This window comes from Danio aesculapii, chromosome 23 (genome assembly GCF_903798145.1).
Source record: "Danio aesculapii chromosome 23, fDanAes4.1, whole genome shotgun sequence".
NCBI lineage: Eukaryota > Metazoa > Chordata > Actinopteri > Cypriniformes > Danionidae > Danio > Danio aesculapii.
The window spans coordinates 3,003,229-3,014,197 of record NC_079457.1 but is presented as its reverse complement, the minus strand read 5'-3'; the positions used below and the strand labels follow the sequence as shown (position 1 = coordinate 3,014,197).

The following is a 10,969-nucleotide window of genomic DNA, read 5'->3' as shown; positions in this document are numbered from 1 at the left end:
GTAAAAACAATTTTTTTTGCCCATTTTGGACATTTAAAAATTGTGTTTGAGAAATTTCATATGCAGTATGACACTGTATGTCTGTAACAAAATATAAAACTAATAAAACAAAGTATTTTAAATAGCCACTTAAGAGCTATAATGGGCTGTCTCCACTAAGCCCTTGGAGGTTAAAACAACCCCAAAAAAAATCAGCCAGTGGGGCAAGCAAAACAAACCTATTTCTTAACCAAAAATACAAACAACATTATTTTACTTGACCCTACTTGCAGATTATTTAGCTTTCTTCATTTGACTATTTTGCATGTCTATAAAATGCTTTTTCGGTTTAAGACTAAACTAGAAATAAGACAAAAACTATAAGTAAGAAAAGCATTTTTTGCAGTGTGATTTGCATATATTGCTGTATGTCAAATTTTTAAATATCTTATTATATTACTATATTTATATATGATGTATTATAAACAAGTAATTTATATACTTTAAACAAGCACATTATTATTTCACACAGCTAACAACACACATATTAACACGCTTACCGGTGATGCATGGGAAATGTATTCATTTGCAGTAACAAGTTACCCAATTAATTGAACTAAACACAATGAAATCAGCTTTAATTAAACTTAGATGGTGTTAATGTCTTTGTCTATGCCTAATATTGTGTTTATCTAATGTAATTACAAGTCGAAATTGTTTCATTAAATAGAGGTAGTAGCTAATACATTTAAAGGGGACCTATTATGCAGATATCACTTTTATAATGGGTTTAACACAGTTGTGTGGCAGCACTGTGAATATAACCAGCTTCTAATGGTAAAGATTTAATAATTCTATTATATTTTATAATCAGACTTGATGAAAACAGTCTGCAGAAACACTTTGATTGACATTCTCTCTTTATACGTGTCATCAGAGGGGGCAAGCCCCGCCCACTCTCTCTTATTAGCATAGGAGGTCAATTTTGTCTTTGAATCTGCCACTATGCTGACACATTGGCATTTGTAGCTCCGCCCTCTTTTGAAAAGAGCACAATCTCATTTGAATTTAAAGCGACAGTCACCAAAACGCCACAATTAGGATCAAAGCCTAAAAGGGTCAGTTTCAATTTCCTATGGGAAGTATTAAATGGGAAATATTTGTATAACCAGCACTAATGCACTCTTGTTCTCCTTCCTCCACAGGTGAGTTACAGCCAATAGCCAGCGGGAGTTCAGATGTCTCCCTGACAACGGGGGCGGGGCATTCAGATATTGACACACCCACTGACGACCCAAAGTGCTGATCTGGCCACGCCCCTAGATCAATAGTTTGTCTAAGCGCAGCGATGGGCTGGAAAGAGCTTTAATCTCAGTGGAAGTCTGGCCTATGTCTCGCTGTTTAACAAACACACTGCCTGTTACTTTCATTTCCTCGTTCTCTCCGAAAAGCAGGGTGAACTCTCTTCTTTCTCCCCTTAAGTGTGAACAATACAGTACACACTACAGTTACATACTTGAGCTAAAGCACTTGGCGAACGTTTGACAATCAGATCATATCTTTATCTCTTTCCTACCGTCGCAGTGTTGTTCGCTGCCCGTTTTACCAATGTCTGTGATCCCGGTGCAGCGCAAAACAAAAACAAGGTGTTAAAGACTATTTTGAATCCCAAAAGATGTGGTTTATTTTTTTATTGAGAAGTGTTTTGATGTGCTTGAGTTCTGCAGTATTAAATACAAATGAAAAAAAAGAGAGAGAAAGAGACTGTGTCAGTATTTGGAGGCCTTCCGTTTGGAGATTTATTGTTTTTGTGGGACTTGGCCCTCACCAAAGACGCCTGGATGGACGTTGTGCGAGACAAAACGGTGGGACTTTCTAGGAAGTGCTCTTTGGATTGTGTGGAGGAGGTCATGTGATGTTTGCTGTGCATGCCACATGCCCGATCCACCTGTGCTTTCAGTGGAGTTCCTTTAAAGGGATAGTTTACTCTCAAAACAACATTATTTACTCAACCTTGTGTCATTCAAATTCCTTTATTTAGAAAAAAAGGTCAACACACTGTAAAAAGCGATTAGTTGTTTTACTGTTTTTAAAAGTGAGTAAACCTGTTGCTATTAAAGTGATTAGTTGACTTTACTTTAATAAAGTGAGTAAACCCGTTGCTTTTAAAATGATTAGTTGACTTTACTTCAATAAAGTGAGTAAACCTGTTGCTTTTAAAGCGATTAGTTGACTTTACTTCAATAAAGTGAGTAGACCTGTTGCTTTTAAAGCGATTAGTTGACTTTACTTTAATAAAGTGAGTATACCTGTTGCTTTTAAAGCGATTAGTTGACTTTACTTCAATAAAGTGAGTAAACCCGTTGCTTTTAAAGCGATTAGTTGACTTTACTTCAATAAAGTGAGTATACCTGTTGCTTTTAAAATGATTAGTTGACTTTACTTCAATAATGTGAGTAAACCTGTTGCTTTTAAAGCGATTAGTTGACTTTACTTCAATAAAGTAAGTAGACCTGTTGCTTTTAAAGCGATTAGTTGACTTTACTTTAATAAAGTGAGTATACCTGTTGCTTTTAAAGCGATTAGTTGACTTTACTTCAATAAAGTGAGTAAACCCGTTGCTTTTAAAGCGATTAGTTGACTTTACTTCAATAAAGTGAGTAGACCTGTTGCTTTTAAAGCGATTAGTTGACTTTACTTTAATAAAGTGAGTATACCTGTTGCTTTTAAAGCGATTAGTTGACTTTACTTTAATAAAGTGAGTAAACCTGTTGCTTTTAAAGCGATTAGTTGACTTTACTTTAATAAAGTGAGTAAACCTGTTGCTTTTAAAGTGATTAGTTGACTTTACTTTAATAAAGTGAGTATACCTGTTGCTTTTAAAGCGATTAGTTGACTTTACTTTAATAAAGTGAGTATACCTGTTGCTTTTAAAGCGATTAGTTGACTTTACTTTAATAAAGTGAGTAAACCTGTTGCTTTTAAAGTGATTAGTTGACTTTACTTTAATAAAGTGAGTATACCTGTTGCTTTTAAAGCGATTAGTTGACTTTACTTTAATAAAGTGAGTAAACCTGTTGCTTTTAAAGCGATTAGTTGACTTTACTTTAATAAAGTGAGTAAACCTGTTGCTTTTAAAGCGATTAGTTGACTTTACTTTAATAAAGTGAGTATACCTGTTGCTTTTAAAGCGATTAGTTGACTTTACTTTAATAAAGTGAGTAAACCTGTTGCTTTTAAAGCGATTAGTTGACTTTACTTTAATAAAGTGAGTAAACCTGTTGCTTTTGAAGCGATTAGTTGACTTTACTTTAATAAAGTGAGTAAACCTGTTGCTTTTAAAGCGATTAGTTGACTATTTTAATAAAGTGAGTAAACCTGTTGCTTTTAAAGCGATTAGTTGACTTTACTTTAATAAAGTGAGTAAACCTGTTGCTTTTAAAGCGATTAGTTGACTTTACTTTAATAAAGTGAGTAAATCTGTTGCTTTTAAAGCGATTAGTTGACTTTACTTTAATAAAGTGAGTAAATCTGTTGCTTTTAAAGCGATTAGTTGACTTTACTTCTATAAAGTGAGTAAACCTGTTGCTTTTAAAGCGATTAGTTGACTATTTTAATAAAGTGAGTAAACCTGTTGCTTTTAAAGCGATTAGTTGACTTTACTTTAATAAAGTGAGTAAACCTGTTGCTTTTAAAGCGATTAGTTGACTTTACTTTAATAAAGTGAGTAAATCTGTTGCTTTTAAAGTGATTAGTTGACTTTACTTTAATAAAGTGAGTAAACCTGTTGCTTTTAAAGCGATTAGTTGACTTTACTTTAATAAAGTGAGTAAATCTGTTGCTTTTAAAGTGATTAGTTGACTTTACTTTAATAAAGTGAGTAAACCTGTTGCTTTTAAAGCGATTAGTTGACTTTACTTTAATAAAGTGAGTATACCTGTTGCTTTTAAAGCGATTAGTTGACTTTACTTTAATAAAGTGAGTAAACCTGTTGCTTTTAAAGCGATTAGTTGACTTTACTTTAATAAAGTGAGTAAACCTGTTGCTTTTGAAGCGATTAGTTGACTTTACTTTAATAAAGTGAGTAAACCTGTTGCTTTTAAAGCGATTAGTTGACTATTTTAATAAAGTGAGTAAACCTGTTGCTTTTAAAGCGATTAGTTGACTTTACTTTAATAAAGTGAGTAAACCTGTTGCTTTTAAAGCGATTAGTTGACTTTACTTTAATAAAGTGAGTAAATCTGTTGCTTTTAAAGCGATTAGTTGACTTTACTTTAATAAAGTGAGTAAATCTGTTGCTTTTAAAGCGATTAGTTGACTTTACTTCTATAAAGTGAGTAAACCTGTTGCTTTTAAAGCGATTAGTTGACTATTTTAATAAAGTGAGTAAACCTGTTGCTTTTAAAGCGATTAGTTGACTTTACTTTAATAAAGTGAGTAAATCTGTTGCTTTTAAAGTGATTAGTTGACTTTACTTTAATAAAGTGAGTAAACCTGTTGCTTTTAAAGCGATTAGTTGACTTTACTTTAATAAAGTGAGTAAACCTGTTGCTTTTAAAGCGATTAGTTGACTTTACTTTAATAAAGTGAGTAAACCTGTTGCTTTTAAAGCGATTAGTTGACTTTAATAAAGTGAGTAAACCTGTTGCTTTTAAAGCGATTAGTTGACTTTACTTTAATAAAGTGAGTAAACCTGTTGCTTTAAAAGCGATTAGTTGACTTTATTAAAGTGAGTAGACCTGTTGCTTTAAATGCGATTAGTTGACTTAATAAAGTGAGTAAACCTGTTGCTTTTAAAGCGATTAGTTGACTTTACTTTAATAAAGTGAGTAAATCTGTTGCTTTTAAAGCGATTAGTTGACTTTACTTTAATAAAGTGAGTAAACCTGTTGCTTTTAGAGCGATTAGTTGACTTTACTTTAATAAAGTGAGTAAACCTGTTGCTTTTAAAGCGATTAGTTGACTTTAATAAAGTGAGTAAACCTGTTGCTTTTAAAGTGATTTGTTGACTTTACCTCAATAAAGTGAGTAAACCTGTTGCTTTTAAAGCGATTAGTTGACTTTACTTTAATAAAGTGAGTAAACCTGTTGCTTTTAAAGCGATTAGTTGACTTTACTTTAATAAAGTGAGTAAACCTGTTGCTTTTAAAGCGATTAGTTGACTTTACTTTAATAAAGTGAGTAAACCTGTTGCTTTAAAAGCGATTAGTTGACTTTATTAAAGTGAGTAGACCTGTTGCTTTAAATGCGATTAGTTGACTTAATAAAGTGAGTAAACCTGTTGCTTTTAAAGCGATTAGTTGACTTTAATAAAGTGAGTAAACCTGTTGCTTTAAAAGTGATTAGTTGACTCAATTTTAAGGCAGTTGTTTTACTTATTTTTTTTAAAGGGGAATTCAGCTAATGGCTTTTTACTGTGTAAACGTAAAATGACACACTTTACATTCAGATAAACAGTCAGCGAAGGACACACTAGTGAGTCAATGATCATTTTTCAGGTGCACTGTTCCTTTAAATCTGTAATCGTTCTTCCTGATTTGGTTTGACTGTATATTGTAAATAGGAGAATATTTTGTCCGTTCATTTTCTCCTCAATTTGCCAAGTTTTTTTCTGTCATGCACTTTATGTATTTAGAGATTGGATTTCAATTTGACAGGTTTGTATATTCACACGCACAAACACACACAAGCAGTTCAGCTTAATTCACACTAAACACACACACACACACACACACACACACACACACACACACACACACACACACACACACACACACACACTCACTCTCTCTCAGTAGAGATTTGTTCCCTTTCATGCTCAGTATTTTGCACGTGTTTCAGTCAGACTGTGCTTTGAATATTAATAAATTTTAATGTTAATTTTTGTTGGGCTAACCTTGCTTGTTTTCATTTAAACAGCCGCCTTTGATAATGCCTCAGGATTCCATCACATGATTCCACAAAGTTACATTGTTTCTTTTTCAGCTAGAATGGGAATTCCGAAAACATTTAGAGAACATTCTATTCTTTATTCTATTGATATTTGAATCCTGACTCCAGTGTTTATGATGACAGGAACTTGTTTTTTTTCTGCTGTATTAAAGGTGCAATATGTAAGTTTGACACCCAGTGGTTGAACTCGGTATTGCATTCCTGGATCAAAAATTGCTTATCACTGTGTAGCTTGTCACATAGTGTGTTGTTAGGACTCTGGGTTTCAATGTAACCTGCTCAACTAATGTTTACATTTATTACTTGCTATTTAATAATCTCATGTGGAACTTCGGAGTCTGCTAATGTCCACCGGAGGTCACATTTTGGTCACGGGCACATGCTTTGAGAGCCTTCGTGACTGAATGAATGAAATATGCTGTTTTCCACCAAGGCAACTCGGGGTGCTAAAATATGATTGGCTAAACTGACAGTGTGCGAGTTAAATGACCAAAACGAAGACAGACGTTCCAGCACGTAACACAAATGTTCAAAGCTGAATATCTGACTTCAGCATTGTTTTTCGGATAAACAAGAATGTTCACTGAGCATGTTTCTGAATATCTGCAAACATATTATTGTATGCTTTAGAGGAGTCAAAAACGGACACGCTGCACCTTTACATGATGATTTTGGTTTTGAGGAGGGTTGTTTCTCCTTATCTGAGGAGCAAACACATGAAACGTTTAGTTCAGATTGTGTGTATGAACATAAGCCGAGCAGAAAGATGTCAGAAAGAATCATTTACAGACGAGCTAAACAAATGTCGCTCCTAAACAAATGAGCAGATTTGAGGAAGTGCAGATCAGACGTGAGAGAGAGAGAGAGTGATGCACAGTTTCTGGAGTAATGATTAAAGAGATTCATCCAAAAATAATGAAGATAATGTTCATTTACCCACCCTCAGGCCAGCCAACATGTTTTCCTTCAGTAGAACATTAAAGATTTTCAGCTGAAACTGCGGTTCTTGGTGATTTATATAATGCAGATCAAAGATACAGGCAGACATGTGAGGAAGCTTCAACTCTAGATTGTCATGAACACATTGAGGATTAGGGGTGGAACTATACAAGACATTCACAGTTCAGTTCGTATTTAGTTTAAGTCCGTTTTGACAGTGAGAAGAAATGCAAACAGTAGAACTGCTTGTTGTTTTTTATTAATAAATGAAGCTAAAGCTACCCTAGATGCAGACTTATATTTCAAGCTATAACCTACACTGTAAAAAATATGCATAAAGGAACAGTTTTCTGTATTTTGTGATTCATATTTTTATTTTTCCATGTTTATTTATTCTTTTTGAACTGCATTATGGGATCTTAATCTTTCTTGAAACAACTTTTAACCTTGAAAAGTAAAAAAAAGGTGACTTTTTAATAGTTTGCAGTGCTATATTGTCTGGGTGTGTGTTGCATATTACACTACAAAAGCCTTGTAATAAACTTCCAGTACATTTTCTGTTATTTTACAGACTTAATTCTTATATTAATTCAAACTAATGTCAATAAAAGTCACATTGTTAAACTGAAGAGTTGAATTTTCAACATCAAAAGTCAACAGAGCAGAGATCAACATCCCATAATGCCATTCACAACCGTAAATAAACAGAAAACACTAATTACTAAATACAGAAACTGTTCATTAATAGATATTTTTGACCGTGTATTAATGATCTTGATTGTTGTCTACCTACAGTGCATCATCATCATCATCATCATATTCATTCACTCATCCGGGGCAGGGTCGCGGGGGCAGCAGTCTTAGGAGAGAACCCCTAGACCTCCCTCTCCCCAGACACTTCCTCCAGCTCCTCCGGGGGATCTCGAGTCGTTCCCAGGCCAGCCAGGGAGACACAGACCCTCCAGCGTGTGCTGGGTCTTCACCGAGGCCTCCTCCTGGTGGGACATGCCTGGAACACCTGCCTAAGTAGGCGTCCTGGAGGCATCCGAAACAGATGCCCAATCCACCTCAGCTGACTTCTCTCAATGTGGAGGAGCAGCGGCTCTACTCCGAGCTCCTCCCGGGTGACAGAGCTGCTCACCCTGTCTATAAGGGTGCGCCCTGCCACCCTGTGAAGGAAACTCATTTCAGCCGCTTGTATCCGAGATCTTTCCTTTCAGTCATGACCCAAAGCTCATGACCATAGGTGAGAGTAGGAATGTAGATTGACTGGTAAATTGAGAACTTTGCCTTTCGGCTCAGCTCCTTCTTTACCACAATGGGCCGTATTGACCGCATTACTGCAAAAATCCGCCTGTCAATCTCACGCCCCATCCTTCCCTCACTCGTGAACAAAACCCCGAGATACTTGCACTCCTCCACCTGGTGAACGGACTTTCCTTAAACCTGGAGATGGAAAACCGCCTTTTTCCGGTGGAGCACTATGACCTCGGACTTAGAGGTGCTGATTCTCATCCCAGCCGCGTCACACTCTGCAGCAAACGGCCCCAGTGCATGCTAAAGGTCCATGTTTGATGAAGCCAACAGAACAACATCGCCAGCGAAAAACTGAGATGAAACCCTGTGGTCCCCGAACCGGACCCCCTTTAGCCCAAGGCTACGCTTTGAAATTCAGTCCATAAAAATGATAAACAGAACCTACAGTACAATCAGGGATTATAAGCCACATCTGGAGCTATCGACACATCTGGCACGTTTGAGCTGATGGCAAATTTGCCATCAAATTTAGTTTAGCACTGATGACTATTCACAAGGCTTCCAGTCATTCTGATATGCTAGTTTTTTTGTAGGCGTGGCCTAATTTTATTAGAGTATTGACAAATTATGCAAATGAGAAATAATCTGCCAATGGGGTAAGCAAAATAATCTTGTATTTTCTTTTGACATTATTTCACTTACCCCATAAGCAGAATTTGCTTGTTTAAAAAAAAAGCACGGTGGCTCAGTGGTTAGCACTGTGGCCTCACAGCAAGAAGGTCGCTGGTTCGAGTCCCGACTGGGTCAGTTGGCTTTTCTGTGTTTACATGTTCTCCCCGTGTTGGCGTGGGTTTCCTCCGGGTGCTCCGGTTTCCCCCACAGTCCAAATACATGCGCTGTAGGGGAATTGATTAACTAAATTGGCCGTAGTGGATGAGTGTGTGTGTGTGTGTGTGTGAATGAGTGTGTATGGGTGTTTTCCAGTACTGGGTTGCGGCTGGAAGGGCATCCGCTGGGTAAAACATATGCTGGAATAGTTATCAGTTCATTCCACTGTGGTGACCCCTGACAAATAAGGGACTAAGCTGAAGGGAAAGTGAATGAAGTGCACTTTGTGTTTGAGACTCCAGGTACCTATGGGAGAAATGATAGGAATAATAATCAGTCAAATGCTTAAACAGTTGTGTTCATCATGACTATACCTAACAAGTCAAATAACATAATAATGAAATATCAGTTTGCAGAATAATGAGACGTCTAAAAATCAATGGAGGTGACTAAAACTCGAAGTCTTGAGCCAAAACGATTCCTGTACCCGCTCATACATCGAGAATAAGGTCAATATGGAATTAAGGTAATACTGTTGTAAATAATGTTCAGATGATTGCATTCAGATGATTAAATTCAAGCTAAATATTGCATAAAAACTAACAAACTACAACGTATTTTATATATTGTATACATTTTGTATCTACAATTTTAGTTTCTCTTGGTTTTTGCTGTTTTTGAAGATTTGTATTTAATATTGTTCCCTAACAAATTAATTTGGGCTACTAATTTTTGAACCATCATTGCAAGTTATTTTGTTGGATGAGCTCCAGATTTGGCTTCAGTATCGACTAAACTAATGTATATGCACAAATATAATATTGTAAAGCTTATGTAACTATATTGTAAAATGTAAAATATATTGCTACTCTAAAATATCATTATTACTCCAGTCTACGAATCGATCCTTCAGAAATCATTGTAATATTCTGATTTGATAGCCAGGTAACATTTTATTAGTTTTATTGTGACACAGTTTATTTCAGAGTTGTTTGATTAAAAGAAAGCTATGTCAACTACACTGCAGAATATGCTTTTCTTATGTAGAGTTTTGGTCTTGTTTCAGTCCGAATATCTAAAATTCTTAAATCAAGAAGCATTTTATAGACAAGTACAAAATATTCTTTCATTTTCAGAAATAATGAGTCAAAATTAAGAGAGTTTTTCATTAAAACAAGCAAAGTAATGAGAAGGAAACAATAATAATCCCATTTTTGACATATGTGCCACAATGTTATTTATTTTATAGAATTTTTTCAGTTTTTACAGTACATTTACAATCATACAATGTTCTTTACATCCACAACATTGCTACATTTACTAAATATACAAATTAAAATGATATGCATGAATCTTTCTAAAAAAAAATCTTATTTTGACTTATTCTGAAAATAAAAAAGTATATTTTGTCTAGAAAATGCTTCTTGATTTAAGGATTTTTAGATGTTTAGACTGTAAAAATGACAAAAATTATATGTAAGACAAGCATTTTATTCACTGTAGAGCTCTTCTGTAACGTGGTCAATGCCTTTAATGTCAATTTTCATCAATTTAATGCACATTTAATAACAACAGAACAAAAAATATACGAGTGTAAATGAATAATAGACTTGCTTTCTCCGGAGTGTCCGCAAGGGGGCAGCACCTGCATTATGAATTTGCCTACACAAACCGCAGGATTGAATTTATATGAACACGCTGGTAAAGGTGTTGTGTACTGCTGTTATTCCTGTGCAAAACCTGTCAGGTTGACCAATTACAATCATTCTTGAGGCGTTTTCAAACAACTTGTTCAGTTTTCTGGGGCAGATTGTAGTGTTTGTGTCTGATTTGTGCAGCATTGGTCGGATGTGACGCAGTTATTGTTCAGTCAGACACTCGGTCAGGTCTCTGTCCAGTCGATCAATGCCTGAACACAACACACACTTCACAATAAACTATCCCATGACTGTAAATGGCTCCCTCCAGCCATTCACATCAGTGATATGGTGGATTATTTACACTGGTTTTTGAA

At 35.4% G+C, this 10,969-nt stretch overlaps 1 protein-coding gene across 1 annotated transcript in view; it reads left to right on the top strand.

Annotated features, from left to right (window-relative positions):
- rnf150b (ring finger protein 150b) overlaps window positions 1-1,991 on the top strand; it is a 20,895-nt gene extending 18,904 nt beyond the window's left edge. The window contains exon 7 of the mRNA XM_056449858.1: window positions 1,185-1,991. Coding sequence (XP_056305833.1) covers window positions 1,185-1,285 — 101 coding nt within the window. The 3' untranslated portion in view covers window positions 1,286-1,991. The remainder of the gene's footprint in view (window positions 1-1,184) is intronic.
- Window positions 1,992-10,969: the final 8,978 nt, after the last annotated feature.